The following is a 25,148-nucleotide window of genomic DNA, read 5'->3' on the forward strand; positions in this document are numbered from 1 at the left end:
AGGCCTCTTGTCCCGTCTTCTTTATTGCAAGCTGACTGTCTCCTCAGCCTCCCAGGTGGCCCTTGACGACACTTTGGTCTCATCTAGTCCCGGTCTGGTTTGTCACAGATGTGAGGGTGTCCCTGTGCACCCCCCCCCAGTGCCAGCACCCACAGTTTGGTGTTTTGTGCCCACAGGGAGAGAAAGGAGAGCCCGGGGAGAAGGGGGAGCCAGGAGTGGAGGTAGGTTGGGCTGCTCGGCCTTCTGTGTCATGGGGTGTTTGACAGGGATCTCATCAGCCCCCAGTCCCTCTAGGACACACGGCATTTCCATGCTCTAGAAGGAAACACACAGCTGCCTGACACAGGGTGTGAGCAAGAAGCCGGACATTCACTGAGCACCATAACCCAGCCTCAGTGTCCCAGGTCATGGTTTCCCCACCAGTGTTCACAGAGCACCCGCCATGTTTCCTTCCTATGCTAGAGTCTGGAATTAGGAAAAGGAGCAGAACCACCTCTGCGAATGATCCCCAGTAGCATGTTCTAGAATGGTTAGCCGCTCAAGGAGTTGATGAACATCCTAGAAGACGGGTCTTTTGAGCAGGATCTTGAAGACTGTAGGATTTTGCCTAGAAGCTCAAGAAGTAAGCTTTCCTGAGAAGCACATTCTACTCTGAGAGGTGAGGTGGTGAAGGCAAGAGGAGAAATAGTGGGGACAGAGGTGCTGGGGACGGAGGCCAGGGTCTCATAAGGTGAGAGAGAATCGGGCATATTTGTAGGCTCAGGGAAAGAGCCAAGAAACAACAGAGCTCAGCCACATGTGAGGGAGACCATGTTTGATGGGAGGGCCTGTACCACCCAGACAGAGCCAACGGAGGGACCACTGAGCCTTCTCAGCCCCCGGAGAGGTCCCCCGGCCCCTGTCACCGTCAGTGTCACCAGGGCCCGTTCCCCATTCAGGGAAGTAAACTTGATGAGGAGGTATGTTCCTGGGTTAGAGACGGGTGGCCTCCTGATGAAATGCTCCGAGATTCAGGAAAAGCACCACACACAGAAATGTTCCTTCCAGAAGTATTTAAAGTAACAATTGGAAACAGCCTACATTTCTAACAAGAAGGAAATGATTCAATAACTTATGGTAATAATACTAATGGTATAATAGTCCCCATGTTTGGGAGTGCTCCTTGTGCCAAGCCCGGCTCCAGGCCCTAGCCGGGGAGTAACTCATTTCACGCTGCTCAGTAGAGACACGGAAAGGAGGCTTGTGGGGAACATACAAAAAAAAAAAAGAAAGAAAGAAAGAAAGAAAGAAAACCAGGTTTCAGGTTAAATGAAAAACAGCAGAGAATCAAATTATATATATAAAATCATTGTTAAACATGAACATATATTCAGATACATTTTATGCATCAAAAAAGAGTGGAAGGAAATAAAGCAAAATATTAGGAGTAGCCAGATACTTACTCTTTCCGTACGTTCAATTCCCTCTAATTTACAAAATATTTTAGTGGGTCTGTTATTACTTTGGTTTTTTGTTTGTTTGTTTTCAGATCATCGTACAGTAAAATTGGCTTTTAGGTTGAGTGTGTATAGGTCTGTGAATTTTTTTAATATATTCATAGGTCTGTGTAGCTACTGTCACAATCAGGATACATGAATCACTGGTTTATAATAAGGAAAAAAAGCAGTAAACTTTTTAAGAAAAGATTCTAGAGTTTCCAGAGATTGAGCTGAGAAATCCACGGATCCGAGAGACATGAGAGGTACCCGGTCTGCCCAAGTTCGGGGACTTCTCTTTGGTGGCCTGACAGAGTGTTCACTCTGGCCACACTCCATGGGATTCGAACCCTGGGAAGGCAAGAAGAGCCTCAAAGCTGAGATGGTGTGACCAGCTCAGAAAGGAGCAGGCAGGCCTCCCTCCTGCGTCTTGGATGGCCAAGCGTTGGCAAATGGATGACCGTCCTCATCAGAAAGAATCTGTAATGAGCACCATCCTCCGTAGAAAGAAAGACTCCCTGAGTTCCTTCACCTTCCCCATCCAGCATGAATCTGTCCTACTTCACTCTGCCTTTAATTAAAGGGAAGAGAAGAGACTAGCAGTCTCTGTTACAAACCCGAGGGGACTTGGGGGGTATTCTTCCAAAGCTGCTCCGCCCCCTCCCACATAACCAATCTCCGCTCCTGTAAGCCAGAGGTCTCAGATTCAAATACCTACAGGCACCAGGCACACAACAAATGAATGCCAAGTTCCAGATCAAAGACAATAGGGAGTGGTGGGGCCTGGGGTTATCTGAAGATTTCATGCCCCACCTGGAGGGCAAAGCTTTTATTCAGCTCCAGGCAATGTTGCCATGCTTGAACGGGAGCCTGGGCTGCCAGGCTTTTCTTTTCTCTTTCTTTTTTTTCCAAGAAAATCTGGACGTCTAGACGTTTTGACAGCATTTCCTGGCAATCTGTGGGTTTTTTTTTTTTTTTTCCTCCAACAATGTGCAGGTTAACGTATTGCTATGCGTTGCTGCCCTGTTCTCAGCCTTCTTTTGGGAAACCAACAAGCTGGGAACTTTTGACCTCGTCTAGCAGTCCCCAGCTAGACCTTGAACCATGGTAAAAGGGGAGGCCACTCGGAGGGTAATAGAGGGTGGGCTAACCATCTCCCTTTGGATTCTAGGTTCCTGGGCCTCCAGGGCCAGAGGGGCCCCCCGGACCTCCGGTAAGTGTGGTAGGCTTGTCAGCATTTCAGTCTACTGTGACTGGGTCCCTAATATCCCTTCGCCTTGGCAGTCACTGGGATCCATATCAGCCTCAGGTCACTGTCACCTCCTCCTCCTCCCTGGGTGGGATTTTCTCATCCACAAACCTCTCCCTACTCCTTTGCACCGCCCGCCCCTCCACACCATGTTAAACCGGCCCCGTCTCAGTTACCCTGAGGAGTGTGGGTATCACCAGCCATCTTAGAGACAGCTGACTGGAGTGCCGGCCGTGGGGTCTGGTCCCACTGCCCCGCAGAAGTTCCTCTGCCACTAAACTTCGCCCTTTGCTATTAGACGCCCACTCTCCCCCTTCCTCCTTCCGACTAACCAGCAGCAAAAAACATCTGGATTAAGATGGAAAGTGGTATGAAACCAGCCCCACTGGATTAGCCTTTCCAGGTGACAGGGGATAAGATGAGGCCTTTCTAGGGCCCCCCAGCATCCTAAACCAATAGATGCTGGTCCTTCCTCTGCAGGGTTCCCAGTCCCCACAGCACCGTGTCACCCATTGTCATTGGCACAAGTAGGAGTAATAACAATGGCAGTGTTTACCGCGACTTCTTACGTGCCAGACGCTATTCCCAGCACTTCACGTGTATTAATCTAACCAACATTTGCTGTCTGTACTCCTTCTGCATCTTCCCTTCAGGAGGCTCGAGGCCCACTGTGGGGGTCACAGAGAGACGCTCTGTCAGTCCCTGGTTGGAGAGGCCTGCCTCAGACTCCACCCCAGGGAGCCCCAAGCACGAACCCCCTTAGCACTCTCTCCACCATCCCTGGGCGGGGACCCCAGGCCCTTGCTCTTTTGTGGTCCGATGGACAAGGTGTTTTTGACTTACTTCGAAATGCAGTTCTCAGGTGCCTTGTTTTGATTCCAAATACAGGGGCTCCAAGGTGTTCCCGGACCAAAGGTAAGAAGAGGTCACGTGAGAGGTGCTGAGTGGGGAGGGGAGGGGAGGTGTCAGAGAGGGCCGAAAAGCAGGAAAGTCCTTCAGAGACTGGTGGCCCATCTGGTCCCTTCGTAAAGTAGAATCATGTGACAATGGCCAGTGGCTACAACCAGGAGAGAATGACGTCCTTTTAACACCCGGCATTGACACTGGACAGACTTCTGATTTAGAATTTTCCCATCCATTAATCACCCTACGAGTGACGGGTTGGATTCTTAGCATAGAATGAAATGCCCAGACCTTTCTGCCCCAGACCTTTCACTCACCCTGAAGTAGAGGTGGAGACAGAGAGGGGTGTAGTGCGGGCCCCCCCTCCCTAGGTCCAAGCCCACTGGTCTCTGGCCTGGATGGGGGGTCTCCCAATCTCCCCCCTCAAAAGCATATCAACTGGATAAGAGGGGCTGGGAGCTGATGGCAAATTGTCCTGTGCCTCCCACCCCCACCCCAATATTCTTCAGGAGACTGTTGGGCAATTTCTTGTCCCAAAGTTCCAGAGCCTTGGAGCTCCCATGGTGACATTCCGGACACCTGCCAGTCAATTTCTGCAGGGCCCCAGTTTTCCTGCTCTGCAAATGGTCACTTATGCCCAAGCCTGACCTGGAAATGCCCTTTGGGTCTGTCTCCACTCCACCCATCTCCTTTTCCTTTGGGGACCTCTCAGTTACTACAGGGATACCGAGGAGTCTAATGGAAGTAGAGCCAGGCTAGGAATTCAAGAATTCTTGGAGTCTCCTGCCTGCCATCCATGGGCCAGCCTCCTCTGCCCCCTCCCTCCTCCGTCCTCTACCTGCCCCCCGTGTCCCCAACCCACCCCTACCTCCAGGACCCCAGGATGCAAGAACGAGTTGTCTGAGACATGCCTTTCTGTGATCTGCCCCTTCCCTTTCCTTCAGGGGGAAGCAGGACTAGATGGAGCAAAAGGAGAGAAGGGTGTCCAGGGCGAGAAAGGAGATCGAGGGCCGCTGGGATTACCCGTAAGTATCTCAGAGCCAGCAAACCTGGGCGGATCCCAGCCGGGTGGTCCTGAGGAGGCTGGGGCGGCATGCAGAACCGCGGGAGAAGGCTGCTGCAGAACTGGGGGTTCTAAAATTCCATTCCAGAACACTCCATTTGGTTTTGCTTTCCCACGTGGGCAAGACCGTAGACTCTAATTCTCTTCCCGAGGGCTTCCTCTGGGCCAGCTCCAGGCCTAGGCATGAGGGGATGATGCAGAGCTAAAGAAGACAGGGCCCCCCACCCAAGAAGCCCCCAGCTGGAGAGCCCCAAGAGGCCTGAGAACGTCTCAGGCCCTACCTGTGACTGATTCAGAGGCAATAAAAAATCTGCCCTTAATGGGAGTCAAGCTTGGAGGACCTGGGAGCAGCGAGTTGGCGAAACGTTCAACATCTCCCTCCTATTTCCCTATCTTCAGCACCGGCCACAGCAGAAGAGCTTGTACAGAAGCAGATTCTCTGCTCCCAGCATGCTAAGGCCACTCAGTCTCTTGTCTCAGGCTGCCCTGAGATCAGATCCCAGGTCGGGGCGAGGGGCTCCCTAGGAGGCAACTACATTTCCAGATGTGGGCGCCTGGCCTGGGTGAATCTTTTGCTCCAAGCTCCCGTGGATTCATGGCCCCGTCACTGCCTCCCCGGTGTCCAGGGCCATGCCCTCTAACCCTCACCTCCCGGAGCCCTGGGTTTCCTTCTCCCTCATCCCTCAGTGGGGCTGGCACCACTTGCTTTCCGAGAGCTGGAACAGACGTCAGGGATCCATCTGCTCCTTTTACTGAGGGTCCCAGAGAAAAGAGAGTCACTTGAGGTCACATATGAAGTCAGTGGTCAGGCCACGCCAGAGGCTGCTCCTTCACTGAGGCCACTGCCTCACGAAGGGGCTCATTCCAGCCACTGGGGCTTCCTCTGTCCTGGGCGCAAGGCCAGTTCCCACCCTGGGAAGCCATAAAGACCTGGAGAACAAAGAGCAGCCCAATTACCCCAGCTTGGCAGAGACTGAAGTTCTGGTTAAAATAGTCACAGCAACCAAACAGCAAGAGCAAAAGGTATGATCACATCCTCATTAGTGCATCAAATGTAGGACATTTAAGGAGCTGATGTGCCTGGCAGACTGTAAGGAACTGATGACTTTAACAGACATTTTCCCATGTCTTAAGCTGTGTCCAGAATATTTAAGTACTCATTACTAGAGAAGAGCCTTCCTGCCTTGACTCCACCACAGATCTCTCATCCGCCTTCATGGCCCCAAGGCCCTAGTGAACGCGGGAGAATTTAGTCAAGGCTCAAAATGCAAATGGCACAGAGATCAAACAGGTTATATAAACAGAGAAAGTGCCCGGTGTGTCTTTAAGTTGTCAGCTTTCAGTAAAGGCATGGGTGCAGAGAAATATTTTTGCTAGCTTCAGAAAACAACCGAGCGAGCATCTCCACAAGCGGCAACGAATGGGGACGTCAGGGATGCAAGAGGGAGTAGTGGGGACTGGGGCGCACTGGAAGCCAGGCGTCCGTTCTTAAGGAGAGAAACTGACTATTCAGCTGCCTGTCGTCTCAGGGGAATGAGGGGCCAGTATTTCCAGATGGTCTCATTTTTCCAAGGAAGTTGGACATCTGGCATTTTATGTGAAATCTCCCCATTTTCTAACATTAAATCAAAATTACTTGCAACTCCACAGACCACGCAAAATATGTCAGTGACCCACATATGGCCTGAAAACTGCCAGTCCGTGACCTCTGCCCCAGATCTCTTGAGAAAACTCAGAATTGGTACCCTCTGCCCCAGATCTCTTGAGAAAACTCAGAATTAGTACTGCATAGGCCAAGTTTGTGACTACTTAGTTAAAGTTCTGATTTTCAGCTTCACCTCCATAGTTTATGCCATATAGTAGCAGCCTGCTTTTCCAGAACATTCTATGGAGTCCCTTCTGTTGGCCCTATGGAAGTGGTTTTCAGTGCTGGCTACATACTGGAGTTGCCTGGAGCTTGTCAAACATGCCATTACTCTGGCCTCCCTGTTGGAGACTTTGGTTGAATTGGGGTGGGAGAGGGCCCAAACTCTCTATTATTTCATGTGCCCCCCAGCCAGGAAATGCTGATCTTGCCCTAGAGTGGAGAACCTGGGCTCCCTAGTACAGGAGTCAGGATCATCCCAGAACTTCGTGATCCTAAAACTGAGAAGGAAGTCCCTGGAGGATACTACTACCTTTTCCCTGTCCTTCCTTGCCTGGGGCATTCCCCCACCTTTAAAACCCTGAGGCCTAGGCTCATTTCAGAGGCTCAGTTAGATGCCCTTTTATAAGAACTCAGTTCTCACTGGTCTAGACTGTCCCCACTGCCTTCTCTCTGGTTTGTCACATTGGAATCATTAGACAAATTTCCCTCAGGGTCTCCTAGGTGGGTCTTGGGGACAGCATCCCAGCCCAGCATTGGAGCAAGAGTTCCTATTGGCACCTCACAGATCATTGGGTGCTTCATGGCGAGTGGGTCCCCTGTCAGCCAGTTTACTCCAGAGCATACATGGCCTTAGACCTCTGTCCCAGTCAGCTGCCCCCAAAGTCTTTTTCTCTAAGCGGGCCCTTGTCTGGGAGAACAGGAATGCACTGCATTTGTCCTGAGCTTTGCAAACCACACAGTGCCAGCAAAAGGTCAGGCGTTGTGAGGACTTACATCCCAGCCCCCTGCCCACCCCCGAGCAGAAGCAGGCCAGTGTCTACCCACATTCCCAAGCCAGGTGCTGTAACTCAGTACTGATTTCCTCAGGGTTCTGCAGCCTTGGCCCGGTCTCCACAGCGATGCAAAAAAAGGCTAGGAAGACAGCCCACCCTCCACATAGGCTTGTCCCCCTGCAGGGAGACTGGTCCTGGGAAGGAGGCGATCCCTCTGTCTCCAGACATCTTTCCATGAATTCTCTTTCTGCGTCCCTTTTCCCGGAGCGCTGCAACCCCCTGGCAGAGGGATTTCTGAGAGGGGCTACCGGGAGAGAGGGGGTCAGAGGGCACAGAGGATGAGATGGGCTGTCTGCACTGCTCCCCACCAGCCTGCACGGTGGCCGGCCACACTGCCGCTCGGTGTCCGTTTTTGTCGGTTTCCGTGTGAATATCATCACCTGTCCTCCCAAGCTTATTTCTCCCGTTTTGTTTGATGACCAGCATTTGTGTCTGTCCGGAGTCACTGCTTCACTCACCTCTTCCCTCCCCGGTCCCTTTTTCTCCCTCCCATCCCTTCCCTCCCCTTCTTTCGGTCAAACTGTCCCCTTCGTCCAGGGAGCTGCAGGTTTGGACGGCAGGCCTGGGCCACCGGTGAGTGTCACTTCTCCGCTACCCCTCAGCCCACCCCGCCCCCCCGCCTGTGGCCCCTCTCGTCTGTCCCTGTCCTGCTGTGGCCTCGTTTTCCCAGTGAGTCCTGCCTTATCCCACCACCAACACCAGAAAGGTACTGTCTTTGCCCAGGTCAGAAATGCTTCTTCAGGCCTCTTGACCAGAGATGGGTGGCCTTCCTCCGAATTCCCCAGGCCATCGTCTGGACCCAGGGTCCTCAAGTCTGGGTCTCTGGACCACTGGATGTGGGATGGAGGTCTGCTCCCACTGCATGGTCTCTGTTTCCAACAGAAGGCTGAGTACGGCCTGGGAGCCCAGCCCCAGGGGCTGGGACCATGACTCATGCCCACCAAACGTATCTGTATGTGCCCGTTGTGCTGTGTTGTCTCCATGCTGTGAGCTCTGTCCATCTCCTGTCTGCCCACGAGGGCTTCCTAGTCCTGTGCAGCCCCCTCCGGTGTGTACTGGGGTGATATTTCTAGGATCCTATGGGACAGTCCTAGCTTGGTGCTCTGCGGGCATGGGACCCTGCTTCCTGTGCTGCCCCAGCTGCCCCACAATTCAACAAAGGCTTTATGCAGAGCAAAAGAGGAACACATTGGCCCCATCTTTCTCCATTCTTTCTGATTCCAGAAAACAGGCATCACCTACTCAGGACTAGAAAGCACCTGGCCCTTCTTCTTGGGACAAACAACTGAAGCATCAGGAAAAATCTCTCCTCTCCTCTCCACCTTCCAGAGCGCCCCATGATGGCTTTAGGGATGTGGTGTTCCCACTAAAGCCTGGCACTTTCCCAGGGTCTAGGGAACCAATGACCATCAAGGACCCGGAGGCTGGACTTCCCTGCCCGGGGGGCCATAACCAGACCTATGTGTGTGCCCAGCCCCTTCCAGCCAGAGAGTCCCAGCTTGGCCATTGTGGGACAATCTTGAGGCCCGGAAGACAAGGTTCTAATGAGCTGGCTGGGATGATACTCGAGTGACGTTGAATTTGCAGGGTTTCATTTATGGAGGGGAGGACAGGCCTGGAGGTGGACCTCACGACTGATGCTGGGGAGGACCAGGAGTAGCCCCACTCAGAGCCTCATCGTGTGGCCCATGCCCTCACAAAGCTGAGGAGTAGACAGGCCTCGCCCAGGACCACATCCTTTCCAGAGCCCCTCCCCACTACGCCTTTGCGGAGGCCACACTGGAGACTCTCCCATTCAGAGACTAGACCTCTTTTCCGGGCATCATTAGGGCTGTGCTCCCCTGCCCCCGAGCCCCTCCCTTTGCACCCTCCTCACACCTAGCGTGCCTTCCCCAGGGGACCAGTCAGGGCTACGGGGCCGACCTGTGGCTGGAATCAAAGAAGCCAAAACAGTCCTCCATTCGTGCTGGACAGAGGGGAGCAGTGCAAATTTGTAGATTCTGTCCCTTTTGGACCCCAGGTTTTATTTTTCTCCTTAAATCAACATCACAACCTTAAAGGAAAAGTTTTATGGGAAGAATAACCCTGCTGTGCCAATCCTAACATTTATTGGGGCCAAATGCATGACGTGCGTTCATCCGTTTCAACCGGGCAGCGGCCTTGAAAGGAAACACTCGTGTCATCATCCCCCTTTTACAGAAGGGGAAACGGACCCTCGGAGAGCCAAGAAGCTTCTCTAATATCTCCACGTTCATAGGCTTTCGAGGCTGGACTTGAAGCTGCCCAGTGACTCTACGGTGCTGTTCTCAGCCATGACCCTGATCAGGCTGCTTTCATTTCTGACATGTCCATCGTCTTCCCTCGTAGCTGGAGAGGGGCCATGGAACACTTCTTATGGCTTTTTTTCCCCCCTTGTAACATAAATCAGCATTTCCCCACTTGCTCACTGCCCATCAAGCAGCCCCATATCCTCAGGGCCTCGTCTGAGCAAGAAGCCTAAACACAGAGGCAGAGCCATATAGACCTGAAGTCTAGACCTCCATCTAGTCGGGTGGAAATCAGAAACCTAGGGAAGGTGTTTAATTGCCGAGCCAGCCCGGCCCTGCCTCCAAGCCCAAGGTTCCAGCTGCCCCAACTCCCCTGGAACCCTGAGTCCGGAGCAGGTGGGACCCACCTCCCCGCCAGGCCCACACTCATCCCTCTCAGGTCCGGCCTGCCCCGTAGGGCTGGGGAGCAGGGACAGAGGCTGAAGGCCAGGGTGGCCGGCGGTGGGGCAGGTAGGGTGAGCAGTGGCAGAATGACCCCCCACCCCACACCTGCCTCTGTGTGTGCGCACGTCTGCATTGGTCTCCATGGCATGAGCCCTCCCCACCCCCGCATGTGAAGCTGCAACAGCAACAGGTGCCAGCCCCACCCCCACCCCCCCAAGGCCTCCCACCCCTGCCAATCCCCCCTCAAGCGCTTCAGGGAGCAAACCGAAGCAGCACTTCTCCTACCATTTTCAGCCTTGGCAAGCTTGGTGGTGAAGCAAAAGGGTTTCCCTCCTCAAATCTGGCTCTGAGCAGGGGAAGGCCTCTCTGCCCGAGGCCCCCACCCCAAACAGGGAGACGCCCCAGTCCAATGACTGCCCTGAACGAGCCTGGCCTCGCCAACCCTGAAAATGGGCCTTTGGACCTTGCTCATCATCTCCAGCGCCGGGCGGGGGCCCCGGGGCTCCCCACTCTCCCGGCATCGAGCCTCTCACTTCTGCTTTCTTTCTTTTCCCCAGGGTACTCCAGGACCAATCGGAGTCCCAGGCCCAGCGGGACCAAAGGGCGAGAGGGTGAGCGCTCAGTGGCCAGAGATCCTGTGCCCTGGGAGGGGTCCGGCGCCCTGGCCCCGCTGCTGGTCCTCGGCCCCCATCTTTCCCCCCAGACCAGCACACCCCTCATCTGTGGCCTCGCCTGGTGATCCTCACAGAAGCCCGTGGGGGAGCCAGCCGGCCTGGGTTGCTCACTTTATCTCTATGAGTGTATAGACGGACAGCTGCCTGTGCCTGGTCCCTGGCCACCCAGCGTCGGTCACGGGCTCTGTCTGACCAGGCCCCAGGTGCTGCTGGGAGCAGACACACCTAAGCCTTGTGATGATTTAGGAGACAGCTTGGAATGGAGCGCCGGGTAGTATGAGAAAGTCCTGGGTAACATCAAGAAATCAGGAGGCCGGGGCATTAGACCTGCTCCCACAGTCACGGTCTCCCATGGCGTGGGTGCCTGTGCAGTGCTGCTGGGGCGCTGGGCTCGGGGGAAGAGGAGGCCTGCCCATCCAGTCTAAGTCTGCTTTTCCCGCCCAGCCCCAGGTTTCCGCACATCTGGGGTAGGAGATCACCAGAGGGCTGTGGGGGGCGCTAAATGCGTGCGGGGCATCAGTAGCCCTTCTGTCCCCAGGGAAGCTCCATCCCCCTCGCTCACCCACTCACGGACCACACCGCTGAGGGTGCAGAGGGTGGAGAGCTCCTGAAGAGGGGCACAGGCTTCCCTCCCCGAGATCACAACCGCTTTGGGGACGGAGATGGCTGCTCTCAGGATGACAGTTTGGCCTCTCAGGAGGACGGAGATGGCTGCTCTCAGGATGACAGCAGAAAGCAAAGCTCTCTTTCACTCTTCCCCCACCTTCCCTGTCCGTGCTCATTTCCTGCTCCTTGTTTTCCCCCTTGGCTTCTGCTTGAGGCCAGGCTAGGACATTCAGGGCACTGTCCAGCCTTTCCAGAGGGCCTTGGGGGATGGGCTCTGCTGGAGGGAGGGTGAGGGGGGCCTCAAAACCCCCCACTGTGGGGGAGTCCACACCAGTCACACCCTCCGCTGAGCCCTTGCTCCATAGAGGGCTCTTTGAAGGGACCAGAGAGGTTTCCCAGGTTTCCTACAAAAACAGAGGCCAGTGGGTGGAAGGTTGTTCCCACATCAGGGAGGGCTCATGGGTTTCTTTCTCCGGTTTCAGGGCAGCAAAGGCGACTTGGGGATGACAGGACCAACAGGAGCGGCTGGGCTTCCTGTAAGTGTCATGCGACTGGGGCTTTCTGTCCCCTATCCCTACCCCACCCCCCCAACAGAAGCCCTGTCAGCAAACATCCAGAGCCAAGGACGAATGTGATTTCTGTGACAGAGGAAGCTGTCCCAAAGCCATGTGGTTGCGGAACTTCCCTGCTGGGCACGGCTCGGGGCAAACCTGGGGACACAGGGTGGGGGTACCAGGTCCTCAGCCATGTGGCCCATCTGACGGGATGTAGTGAACACATGTGAGCCCCTCCCACCACAAGTATCTGTGTTTGATGCAATAGGGGGTCCCATAGATGAACGTGCCATGGCACCCCAATGCTGTCGAGGAGAGGCAGAAGCAAAGCTGAATCATTATAATGCAAGAAGGAGATGTCTCGTGACAGGGGGAGCCTTCCCGAGAGACTGGCTTCCCAGTTTGCAGCAGATTTCCTGCTGTGTCATTATGAAAGCGGACAGCCTGAGAGAACCAGGACCTCTGTTTCCCATCCGCCTAAAGGTTGTACATCTGTTCACCAGCTCCACGCCTGGCTGCCCTAGCAGCTTTCTCTGGCCAGCCCCGGGCGATCTTTGCCTTGTGCTTCTCCCCTAGCTGAAGTCATGGAGAATAGCCTGTACCTTGAAAGGGGGTATGAGCAGCTTTGGGATCACTTTTCTAGCAAGAGCCTTTCAGAAGAGTTACAGAAACACTTCTGCCAGGAGAGTGCTCTGTGCTCACACAGAGTTCTCGGCACCTGCCACCCTTTGGAAGGAGCGGGCTAGAAGAGAAGGGCCACCAGCCAGGGCCTCCACTGCAGAGCAAAAAACCTGGAACTGCATTCTTGGCTTCACCCAGAACTCAATATATGTCTCAAGGTCCAGTCCCTTTGTCCCCCTTTTGTAAAATGGGGATAATTAAGCCTGTCTCTGATGAATTAGGTATCAGACCTTTCTGAGCCTGGAATGAAGGCCAGGATGGCCATCCTGTCTTTTCTCATGAACGTGTCTTCATTTCTGTGATTTATTGCAGGGTTTACATGGACCACCCGGGGACAAAGGAAACCGGGTGAGTCTGAGCCCTTGCACTTCGGCTCTGGTTACTAATGTCTTCATGATGTGGTGGAATGATCAATTGGGGATTCCTGACCCAACATTGGCAAATATGGTTCTTCCTGGTAAATGATCCTAGATTAAAAGGCTCTGTAGTGAGGGGCTTACTCTGTAGTGCGGGGGCAGCCTGAGGCCTCATCGTGAAACAGAAGCCTGTTTCTTTTCCACGTGGCAAGAGGAGACTGAATCCCATGGTGGCCGTAAGATTAGCATTGCCCTCCAGCAATGGGAGCCGTGTGCCCACTCTCTACGGCACCCTGCTAATAAACCCCTCAATGGTATTTTTAGACCCATCATTGCCTAGTAGTAGCCTTCTGAGACTTCATTTTGCCAGGCATCCCAGGCCACTGGTGAGAGACAAATACATTTTGGTTCCAAGCAAAAGCACACAGCTGTTGTAAGCAGCCAACCCTTAAAAAAGGATCACAGCCATTATTTATCTTGGAAAGAGTCCACAGGACCATGAAATCAACTCTGCCTCCCGAGGTCCTTTGCTGTCCCTTTGGTTTCTGCCATCGTCCCCAGCACAGAGCTGTTGAATGTCCACAGCACCCACAGCCACATGATAAAATGGGACACATGCCACATATCGGACACGGGCCACATATGGGCCCAGCAGGGACCATTTAACTGCCTCTGACCCAGAGATGAGCTGTGGGTCCATTCACAGAATTTCTTATCCGCTGCTTCATCACAGCACTCCCCAGAGTGTGACCCACAGCACCTAGAGGACCCAACGCATCTTTCAGTGGGTCATGTTGTCCAAGGGTCTCTGAGGGAGGAGAGGACGAGCAGAGGAATAGAGGGAGAGACAGGTAAGAACCACAACAAAGTACACTGAGTAGGGGCAGAGCAGGTGGCTCCTAGATCCCAGGTCCTCCAGCTGATCTTTGCACACTGATAACCATGTTCATGGATAGGAAGTGCCAGAATCTGTATGCTTATATCTTGCACCAGACCCAGTCTTCTCCATTTAAGGTATTTATTGAACCCTTCTCTGTTTATTTATTGAACTGTCTTCTCCGTGATCAAAGGAGCGAGACTGATACAAAGTGAAGGCCAAGCAAAGCTTTATTTCACACCAAGCATTGAGAATCAAACTGACTGGGCAGGGCCGCCTCTTACAGAGAGGACGACGACTCCCAGCCTCACAGACTAACTTTTATAGAGCAAAAGGCCATGTGGTTGAGCCTGGCCACACACAGGTGGCCAATGAGATTGCAACACACAGAGAAAGTTGCACAGTCATGCTAGGTCACACAGGGGTGGCCTATTGAATTACAATTCACCCCATAGTGGCTGTTTGAACTAGCCTATCACCTTGGTCAGAATTGGTACCCAAAAGGCGGGGCCCACACTCCTTGGTAGCTAGGGAGACAGTATGCGCGCTCCACTGATTGGATGTCTCCACCTGGCCTGACTCATCCCTGCATTCCAGCTCTGTTATCTCCGCCTGACCTGACCCACCCTTGTATTTGGGCTCTGTTATCAGGGACTGGTCGACCACATTTTACTGGTTTCCCAGACTTGCTTCTAAGTAAGTTTCTTGGGCCGGGGTGGGGGGCGGGGAGCAGGGTCAGTTTAAGTTTTATTGCATAAACAACAAAATCACTGTTTAACCAAGATGAAATCACTCTGGCTAAGTAGGCCCTTACATTCTCTAGAGTTCAGTTCCTCTCAAGAAGAATTGAAATTCTTCCTGGGAGCTGGTCAAAAGTAACTCAATTTTTTCCATATATTCTATAAAAGCAAGCAGAGTGACACCTGCCAAACTGTCCATGGAAGACCAAGTCTAGAAACCACTGGAATTATCAGACCTACTTCCAGGAATGTGCTGGCTGGGAAGGCAGGGTGGGAAGCCCACCTTCCTTCCTGTGCCATCAAAGAATTTAGGAAAAAAAAAAATTGATCATTCCACATCTTAGCTGAGATACTAATCCCCTTTCTAACTTATTTCTAAAGTGTTCTGGTTCTCTTTATCATATTCAGTTAATACTTTTAAGCTATTTCTTAAGACTTTCTCAGTTGGCTTGTGGCAGTGAGCCATTTGAAGGCCTCAACACCAGCAATGACCATGGTACTCCTGAATGTGGGGCAGGCAGGTGCCCTTGTCACAGGTGGAGAGGTAGCTGGCAGTGGGAGATGCTGATGCCAGGCTCTGGGGTTGTTGAATGAGCCAGTGAGGCTGCAGGAATCAGCAGGAGAATATTTCTTCTAGACTTCTCCTTCCTAAGGCTTTACGAACCTTCCCCTGCCCCACCTGTCAATTAGAAATATGTCACTTAGTAAAAGTCAAGTCCAGAAAACACTCAACTTGTGGAACCTGCTCTCCAGTAAACTGTAAGGATAACTGACTTATTCCAAAGAGCAGGTTTGAGAATCAGGGAACAGCTTGTGTCCTCCATTCGAGAGATCTGACTCTCAGGACACCAGAATGTCCTAGAAGAGTGCCCCCTGCATCTCAGCTCCCCGAACAGACCTCTTTATGCCACTGTCCCTTGCAGACCTCTTGAGGGGAGATGTGAGGATTTCGTAATAAAGCCTTCAAAATGAAGGAGGTCCTAAGCAGAACCAACGCTTGCCACGGACAGGTCTTTTTCCTGAGGCCTGGGAGATCAGAATAGTGACACTTTGGTCAAGGGAAAAGGCCAGAGGGGCTACGATGACATTCTAGGTAGAAGCCTGCTCGTGAAGGCCAAGCTGCAGGTGTTCCAAGCTCCAGGCCCCCACAGGGTGTGAGAAGGAGGCTGCCTGAGGCCCCTCTCAAACTCCACTCCAAGTGCCACCAGGGCCTGTTGGAGAGGCCCAGGTGGCTGCACCATAAGCCCGTTGCTCCATCTTCCAGTGGAAGGGGACACGGTCTTAAAACAATGCCTCTCTGTGACCCACCACACAACGGTCTTAGAGCCTCTTCCCTATTCCTGAGAGGAAGAATGTACTGGTCCTTGTAGTAGCACACAAGTTCCAGAGCCCAGAATAGGCCATTTTCTAAGGGAACACACATGACCATGGAAAGACTGTCCTGGTCTTGTCACAAGGGACGCCATTCCCGGCCTCTAACAGCCCCAGGAATTTGGCCCAGGAGCCACGTTTAGGATGAAAGAGTTCATCACAAGATAAAGAGTGCCTCAGGGGCACCTGGGTGGCTCAGTCGGTTAGGCGTTGACTCTTGATCTCCGATCTCCGCTCGGGTCTCTTGTCTCCCGGTTGTGAGTTCAAGTCCGACGTGGAACCCACTTAATCAAAAGGGGAAGGGGGAGAAAAAAAGATAAAGGTGGCATGAATTTGGCATTGGCATTGGAAAATTGGGTGGAGCAGCGGTAGTGCTCGTGCAAGCCAGCCAACTGGAAGGTCTGCGTGCATGCGTGCTGGCAGGGAGGGGGCGGGGGGGGGTGTGCGTGCATGTGAGTGTGAGTAGCCTGTGCTGCCTGGTCCCCCTTGCCTCCTTACCTCTCCGTCCTCCCTTATCTCTTTTGGCCTAGGCCGGACTCTTCCTTCCTTCTCTCCTTCAATACTTCTCTCCGCAGACGCACTCGCCCCATCACCAGACCCCACCCCCTCGTCTTTCCCTGCCACTCTCCCAGCCTCCACTCAGTTCCTCCGAAATCAAGTTATGTATCTGTATTTTATAAAGAAACCTCTGCTGTTTACTTTTATTTGCCCTTTCCCCTCCTAGAATCCCCTCTTTGCCCTGGCCTCTTCTGCCTCACTCTCTGGGATGGGATATACCTAAGGCTAGGACTCTAGCACCTTCGAAGGATGCCCATTTTAAAGCCATTTCCTGGGCCCTTCGGACCTGGCTCCCTGTAGTGCAAGCTACACAGCCTGAAAGTCAGGACCACCACTGCCGACCCCGTGTTGCCTGCAGACAAATCATCGGGGACCTGGAACCCCACTCCCAGCAGCTCCTGGGGAGCTTTGCCCACCCTCCAGACGTAGGCAACTGCATTCACTTTGACACTGACCTGACCCAAGGAGAAAGAGGGACCCCATTGGTGAGAAAGTTTACACTGGGGCTTCCCATCCAAAGAGCTAGCAGATTTACTGGCCCCTGCTCAAGGATCGTTGACGCTGTCTGTTGTGTTCTTCCCGGTGGGGGTGGTTCAGAGCCAAAACTACCACAGGTAACAGGCTTACACATGTGTCCTCCCGATCACATCAGTTTCCAAGGAAGCATCTGCACTTTAGAAATCTCACTCAGAACAATCCACTGGCAATTACAGGGAACCTCTGGAATCACGAAATTTGAGGCGTTTCCAAGGACTCAGATACGTAAGAAACGTTCCTGTCCTTGCCCCGCCCCCCAGGAACCTGCAGCCTTCCGCTACATGAATGCGGTAGCTGGTGGCAGGCTCGGCTCCAGGACGGGCTCGCAAGAACTCACCACCGTCGCCACTGTAACCGTTGTGAAGCAGCTATCATTGCTGAGCACGGACTCTAGGCCACTCTTAAATGGCACCGTTAAATGTGCACAAAGACATCACTACAAAGTTTTGAGGCAGGTGTTACGATCCACATGGTGCAGGTGAAGAAAAATGAGGCTCGGAGAGGTTGAGTGATTCCCAAAGGCACACAGCTGGTCACAGGCAGGACCCGCTCTGGCTCCAAGCTTTTCTTCTGATGCTGTGCTGCCTGCCTTCGAGGCCTTGTCCTCCTCGAGGAGCACTGTGGAAGGCCCCCGCCGTGAGACAGTCAGCCTTCTGTAGCGGCGGAGAACCATCCCCAGAAAGACTCCCCATGGACACACTTGGCCTCTTTATAAGGAGACCCAACATGGGAAAATCCAAACTCAAGTCCATGAGGAAGCATTCCCCATAGCCTTTCTTGAAATGGAGAGTGACCCTAACACACACAAAAGGGGGTTCGATTTAGAAAGATGATACTTACTGAAGTTTTTTGGAAACATATGATTTCCTTGAACCAAATCGTCTGTATACAACCTAGCTGCCTCTGATTCAGACCAGAGACCCACATATAGTGGGAGGACCTAGCTGAGAGCCAGGGGCCGCCCAGGAGCCCTGGACACCCATGTACACATGTGTGCTGTACACTCACACACAAGCACACACTTGCACATGTACACACTGTAAACACACACCCAAGCACATATATACACACATATGTGCAGACATTCACACATGCACACACACACACACACACACACACACACACACACCCCAAGGCTCTAAATAAAATCATCTCGCCTCCTAATACAAATGTCAAAGGGATGAAAACCAACAGGGACCAAAGTTGGCAGGTCAAAGTCTTTAAAAAATGGACCCTCCAAGAGAAAATTGGCCCTGAGTAGCCTCCTCTTGCCTTTCCTTCCACCTCCAGCTCTGAGCCCTACTGCTCCCAGCCCCGAGGTCTTGACTTCCTCCCCTGCCCCCCTGCCCACCAGCGTTAGCCACCGGTCCCAGTTTCTAGAAGGGTTGGGGGTGGCTGCTGACCTCAATCCTATTGGAAAGAATATCTTCATTAAGTGATGCTATTTTCCCCCTCTTTAATTTTTTTTTCCTTTTCTGTTTCTAACCTTAACACATGAAGGATCCTAAAGTTTTGATGTTATTTTTTTTCTCTCGGACTAAACCATTATTTACAGGGGGAGAGGGGGAAGAAAGGCTCTAGAGGGCCTAAAGGGGATAAGGGAGACCAAGGAGCGCCTGGATTAGATGCCCCCTGCCCGTTGGTATGTCTTCATTTATCACTTGCATTGTTCTGGGTTTTTCCTTGAGGTTTGCAAGCCAGAAACCAAGAAGGCAAATAAGCTAGGATGAGGAGGGGATGTCTGCACTGATGTTACCACATCTGTCCGTGCACTTGGTACCACATCTGTCCGTGCACTTGGCCAGAGGAATTCTGCCTGCGGGTGCTGGAGCCCTCAAACCCCTGCTGCAAGGCATTCTGGCAAAATCCCTTTCCTTTGAGGATGCAGGACAATTGATGTGTGGAAAGAACCCCCCACCATGCCTTTCCCCCGCTTAGGCAGGGGATTTGGAGCAGGCCTCTGCCGTTCGCTCCAGAAGAGCTCTGGAACCCACTGTAGCATTTGTAAGCTACACATTTGCCTTCTTTGTTTCACGGCCACCTCTGTGGCCAGCAGTCCACACTGTTGGAATCCTCTGTCAGGATGCAGGACACCGGGATCCGTGTCTCCCCGGGGCTGTCTAGACACCGGATGGAGTAGAACCAGGCCAGAAAGGGGGCTTTTAAAATCGAGCCTCCCTGTGCCCACTAGCCATGCAATGAAACCTGTGAAGCTGCAGACTGCCATCGGTAGACAGAACCCCCCCACCCCGGGAAGCCCCCAAACAAGCTTATAAGGAATGGTTTGTGGCACATTAGCCCGGCTTCCCAAGTGCCCTCACAAATCCGCATGAAGGTTCTGAAAATTATGATACACTAAATTTGAAGTTCATCTGAGTTCGTTCCAAGTGAGTCTTGAAACGGAGAGGGGGCCGGCTGAACGCGTGCCAAAGCTTGGCTCTCGCGGGAGCCAGAGAGAGCACCACAGCTGAACCTGGCAAGTGGGAGTCCGCTGGGACTGGGGCTCTGCTTGCAGCCACCTCAGGGGTCCTGCATCCTGGCTGGGGGGGGACTTGGGCCTCTCCGCTCCACAGTCGGAGCTGGCCAGCCTTGACCTAAATAATCATCGTGGTTGGTTTTGTGAACAGGGACACCGAGGTTTTAAAGGAGAAAAAGGGGAGCCGGGGTTACCAGGGCTGGACGGACTGGATGCCCCATGCCCATTGGTATGGCGTCACCCTCCCCTGCCTGCACGGCCGGTTCCGGCTTCCCCACGTGTGTGGTTCTCGCCCGCATGCCTCTCTGGCCGCGCCCCCCTTCCCCCCACATCACCTGCCCCTTCTCATTGTAGACCCTAAGGGTCACCCTGCCACGGCCGGTCCTCAGGGGCTCCCGCATGCCCCTCGCGCATCCCAAGTTTGCCAAGATGTTTTCTTGGCCTCCTCCTGCAGCTGCTTCAAAAGCACCCTCCCTTTCATGCGAGCCGTCCCGCCCAACCCCCTAAGCCAGCTTTGGCTGCATCTGATCCTCCTTTCACAGCTGCTTCTAGCCATCCTGCCCCCAGAAAGAAAGCTAGGGAAGTGGAGTCTCTGGATGGATTCTTAGCAACCGTGACTTCTCTTCCTTCACATGCTGCAGTTGCTTCGGCAACAGCTCCCGCTGAGCACCCAGCAAAACTGAGACACTGAGCCAGTCCTACACGCCTTCCTGCTCCATCTCTCGAGGCGGAGGGGACCGATGGGCATGCTCCTAAACACGGGAGACTGAGAGGTTCTAGAATGGACGTAGAGGAGGGCGTGGGGTCGCTGCCCCAGTGATACCACCAGAACCAGGGAATGGTCCAAGAGCAGGATTATAGATGCTAAAGGGCTCATCCCTTTTGCTGAAACCCTGGAAAACACGAGGAGATCCTCCCTTAGATTCCCCTCCTTCCATCTTTAGATGGTTCCCCTCCAGCAAGGCTGGAAGAGAATGGAAAGGTTGGGAATGTCGTTGAGGAACAGAAGAGAGGAAGTGGGGAGGCACTTAGGAACCTTTTCCAAGAGTGTCCCGGCGGAGTGGTCACCATGCAGCTTGCGCTGCACTGCTCTGGGCCCCGGCCCTTTGGGGAGGAACATTCTCGCTCCCACGGCCATCCTTTCACCTCCCTGCAAGGGGAGCACATGATGGTGCCTCATTCCAAGGCCATGGGTTTAAATGGTTCCTGCCCTCCTAAATGTCCCCAGGAGGCCTGGAGTTCATGGAGCTATTTCATACAGGTAATAGTCAGACGAGGACTCCCGGTCCCACATCCCGCCCCAGTGTCCCACGATAGAGACTTTTTAGGACCGGTATATGCAACAAAAGAAGAGCGCAGAGTAGATTGCTTGCTGTTTCCCCGCCGCTGAAACCCCCGCTCGCGGCCCCCACTTCCCCACTGCCCTGCCTGATGAACCCGAGCAACCATGGGACTCCCGGGTCCCTCCCGAGCACCTGCATCAACCCCCAGTCAGATCTCCCCCCGCCTCGTGCCTCCCACGGTCTGACACCTCGAGTTCTACCAGCTGCAGCCCCAGCCACCGGCTCCTCTCTCCCATGCTCCCACTTCCCGCCTCGCTCTCCTGCGCTCCCCCCCGCCCCTGCCACCGTCATGTGCCAATGGGAATGCCGCTGTGGCCCGCGGAGGCTCCTCTCCCTTCCAGAGTCCTTGTGAAAGGATGCACCGTGGTGGGCTGGGGAAAGGGGCAGAAGGTCTCCATGAGGCCTCAGAATGCACCACCTCCTCCTGCAGGCCCTCCACGACCCTGGGGGACAACGAAGGTCATCTTTATTTGATCCTTAATGCAAACCGTGTTTCTCACCATTGCTCCCGTGCTGTGTTTTTGTGGACGTAGGGTCAGGGGGAGCTAGCTTAGTACAAGATAAGTAGACTGCTTCGGCCCTCTATGTCGGGCCGGCTGCCTGCTGAACGCCAGGTGAGGGGTTTAGGCACCTGTCATGGTGCTGAAATTGGTCTGGGGCGCAGAGAGCTCCTCTTCAGCTGCCTCTGGACTGACCACTGGCTCTGGTCCCTGAAACCTTGTGTCCATCCCTGCTGTGACCTGGAGTGTGAATTCTAGAATCTGGGCTGCAATTCTAGTAGACACAGACTGAGAACCAGATCTTCGCCCCACTTCGGCCCCAGCCTCCCCACTTTGTCTCACAAAAGTTCCAGGCTCCCCAAAGGGCGCGCCAGTGAGCCTGGGACATCAGGGCCCCAAGAAGACTCAGGTGTTCCAATAGGGGCTGCCAGCAAAGAAGACAAACGGCACACAGTTTGATTCCCATCCTCCACTCCACCCCCCCCACCCCAAATTCCCAGCAATGGCTAGGGCAGTGCCATGGGGCCAGCGTCACCTCGCTGAAGGCACCTCAGAGCCACATGACAATACCTGTGAGTGAGGTGGCTTGCCCCTTTGTGTCTCGTCCTCTGCCTTATTGATGATCACATGGGCCGCCTAGACTTCCTCTTTCTACAGGTAAGGAAAAGAGGAACTAATATAGTAGGAGAGCTGGGGGCCCCCTAGTGGCCATTTCACACAGACAGGCCTTACCAGGTTTTACAGAGGAAGACACAGGCCACCAAGCGCTGAGCGACTTATCCAAAACAGCCTAGTACTCAGTCCAGCCAGAGCAGAAACCCGAGGGGCTTAGGGCTGTCCTTAACAGGTTAGGGCTGACCCCACAGCCTAGGGCAGCCCCTCTTGGCGGTGCACTAAAATTCATGGGGCACTAGTCAATGGGAAGTCTGCCTCCCTTGCTTCCCAGCCCCTTCTGAGGCTCTGCCCTGCGGCAGAGAAGAGAAATAGACCAGAGGTGGGCTGTATCCTGATACGCTGCCGCAGGGTGTGTGGCCCTTGTCCCCCCCCACCCCCATCCCACCTGCTTGGGGGGCTGTCTCAGAGTCTGAGCCATCTGCCTTCCTTCCTCACTGCAGGGCGAAGATGGCTTGCCAGTCCAGGGCTGTTGGAACAAGGTAAGGCTGCCGGGGCGGTTTGCAGTGCCCCGGGGGCACGGGCGTACTTGTGGCCTCCTCAGGGGCGTTTAAACACGTGCAGTTTCCATCCAGGGCCTCTCTGCAAATGGCGTGGGTCGAGAAAGGAACGCTCCTCAAGGCAGGGTGCCCACGAAGCGTCCCACACACTGCATGCACTTAGAGAACTTTTTCAAAATGCTTTTTAAGGCGTCGGCAGACCCCAGCGTCTGGAATTTCCATGTAGCCACACGGCTGACATCTTTATGCTTTGTGTGCTTAATTTCCACAGCACCTTTCCTCCGAGGACTGCTAGACCACGTTTTTAAAATTAGTTATCAGTAGCTGTTCTCCCAGTGTTCACACGAGGTCATTTAAGGCGTCAAGCCACATGATGACGTTTATCCAGATGTAGGAAATCTGCCAGAAGGAAGGAAAATGTAGGAAAAATGCCAGAAGTATGATGCATCTTATAGATTATTTAAAAAGAAAAAAGAAAAACCTGCATATTTTGTCCAGAAAACACCAACCTCCTTCCCTTTACTTAGACTATACACTCACGTGGCTTCCCTACTTCCTCACGGAGACTGGCTGGTTCACCACTCTGCCCTTTCCCTTGAACTTAAGCGGCCAGAGCTTCACGCTAGCACACAGCAGTCCTGCAGCCCAGCCCCTCCCGGGGTCCCAGAATTCCTACCAGCTGTGAGTTTTCCTTCAATCACCCCACTTGGTCAGGGCCCCCGGGGCACGGGGCTCCTCCACTTGACAAAGGCCATCGGCTTGCTAATCCAGTTTGCTGGTGGGTCCGGCAAAGGTACAGCTGCCGTGCCGCTCACCTTCCGTCCGCAGCCCTCCTCCAGCTTGCTCCCGCTGACATGTCTCACGGCCCTCACCCCGTGGTCTCCAGGTGTTGGGTTGTCCTCAGAAAAGGGCCAGAGACCGGAGCATATCCAAGAGCTAGTGCTTAGCTCATTGAGCCCTGTCTCAGTGACAGCAGACGCACACTTAGAGTCAGACGGGGCTCCTCCGTGCTAAATGGCCAGCATCTCATTAGTTCACAGGATTGAGTTAAAAGTAGTGAACCCACCAAGACCCCAGGCCCAGGGCGGAGTCCCTGCACACCCAGGCACCCAAGGCATCCCTGACCATAAAGACGGAGAGCTCAGTATCAGGAAAGAGGCCACCCTGAGAATCTGCCCCTCATCCCCTCGCTGTGTTCCCCTAGACCTGGTTAAAACTCCACAGACGCAGGAAAGAGGCAAGTGGAAGGATGTTTGCAAGATTTCCTTCTTCGAGGTTGCGGCTGATGGTTAGGAGATGGGAGTGGTTGAGCTCATCAGGGGAGGAACAGCTATACTATGGAGAGCTAGAGCTACGGTGTCTTGGGGTCTTGGGGAAGCAGCCCCAGAGCCTCCTGTCTGTTGGTTCACGCCATAAATTCAGTCTGGGAGCATGCCGTAATTCATTCTGCAGCCGGGCCTCGCCAGGCTACATGGAGAGCAAGTGCCCTCTAGTGTCCGCAAAGGGGGTGACAGGAAAACGAAAGTGATTTTCTGCCTTTAGGGTGCAGACAGCAACAGGGCTTTCCACCCAGGGGGCCGTGGCACCCTTATCCAGAGCTGCCCGCCACCCCGGCCCTCCAAAGAGCCACCGCTTTCCCACAAGGGAAGGAGACACCCACAAACCCACCGACACTAACGCTACATTGTGTGTTTTTGTTTTGCAGTGATGCCTCTAACCTGGGAATGGCCTGTGTGTGTGTTTGTACATAGAATATTTATTTTTATACAGTTTTCACTTTTTGAAAATGCCAGAAGTATGATGCATCTTACAGATTATTAAAAAAAAAGAAAAAAGAAAAACCTGCATATTTTGTACAGAAAATGCCAACCTCCTTCCCTTTGTTTACAAGATGTTTTGTATAAGTCTACGACTCTAATACACTTTTTGTTTATGAGTATGGGCATATGTTTGCATGATATTTGTGCACACTTATTAAGTACCGAAGCTTAATAAATTATTGTGTTCTGGTGCCAAAGGGGGCCAAGCTAGCACCGAGGTGCTCGCTAGTTTACGTGTGAATTCACAGGGACGTGGAAGTCAGTGGTGTTTGCCAACTAGGTGTGTCTAAGAATTTTTTTAACTCTTATGGATTTTCACCATTAAAAAAAAATTAAACATGGCAACTTATGATCCCGATCAATCATTAAATTAAATACATTCTTTCTTACGAAAGCAGGAAGTCCCGGAGGTCCTCAGAAATATAGGGTAATGTATAGAAATGTGAGGTCCAACAGTGAGAGGGGAGGAGGGGTCGCTTAAGCAAGGTCCTTTGTATGTAACATATCCCGAGTTCCTTGGGGTGCCCTTTGAGCGTTTCAAGTTCAAGTTCAGGTCCGCTGCAAGGTCCTGGGTCCCCAAGGTTCCAAAGGCAATATTTGTTACGGCTTTCAGTATTGGGGGGGATTTTGTTTTTCTTCCTTTTGAACGGCAGTGAGTAGTGACAGCCACTGCTGCTGCTGGTGGTTCATGGGGAGCAGATCGACAAGGTCCCCTCACCCCTAGCCGCTAAGAGCTGTGCCTCATTGCCGTTCCACTCTAACCAAGAACATTCAAACAACAC

General features: G+C 53.3%; 1 protein-coding gene across 10 annotated transcripts in view; it reads left to right on the forward strand.

Moving 5' to 3' along the window:
- COL13A1 (collagen type XIII alpha 1 chain) overlaps window positions 1–24,703 on the forward strand; it is a 141,215-nt gene extending 116,512 nt beyond the window's left edge. For 8 of the 10 annotated variants that reach the window (XM_047703176.1, XM_047703175.1, XM_047703185.1 and 5 more), the window contains 11 exons: window positions 177–221; window positions 2,647–2,688; window positions 3,613–3,639; window positions 4,572–4,652; window positions 7,928–7,963; window positions 10,659–10,712; window positions 11,864–11,917; window positions 12,929–12,964; window positions 18,611–18,697; window positions 22,490–22,528; window positions 24,252–24,703. In XM_047703176.1, the coding sequence (XP_047559132.1) occupies window positions 177–221; window positions 2,647–2,688; window positions 3,613–3,639; window positions 4,572–4,652; window positions 7,928–7,963; window positions 10,659–10,712; window positions 11,864–11,917; window positions 12,929–12,964; window positions 18,611–18,697; window positions 22,490–22,528; window positions 24,252–24,254 (504 nt within the window). In that variant the 3' untranslated portion in view covers window positions 24,255–24,703. Of the gene's footprint in view, window positions 1–176; window positions 222–2,646; window positions 2,689–3,612; window positions 3,640–4,571; window positions 4,653–7,927; window positions 7,964–10,658; window positions 10,713–11,863; window positions 11,918–12,928; window positions 12,965–18,610; window positions 18,698–19,682; window positions 19,761–22,489; window positions 22,529–24,251 lie in introns of all 10 variants that reach the window. The other 2 variants (XM_047703177.1, XM_047703181.1) reach the window with 2 other exon arrangements.
- Window positions 24,704–25,148: the final 445 nt, after the last annotated feature.

The sequence above is a fragment of the Lutra lutra genome, chromosome 14, assembly GCF_902655055.1.
Source record: "Lutra lutra chromosome 14, mLutLut1.2, whole genome shotgun sequence".
Taxonomy (NCBI): Eukaryota; Metazoa; Chordata; class Mammalia; order Carnivora; family Mustelidae; genus Lutra; species Lutra lutra.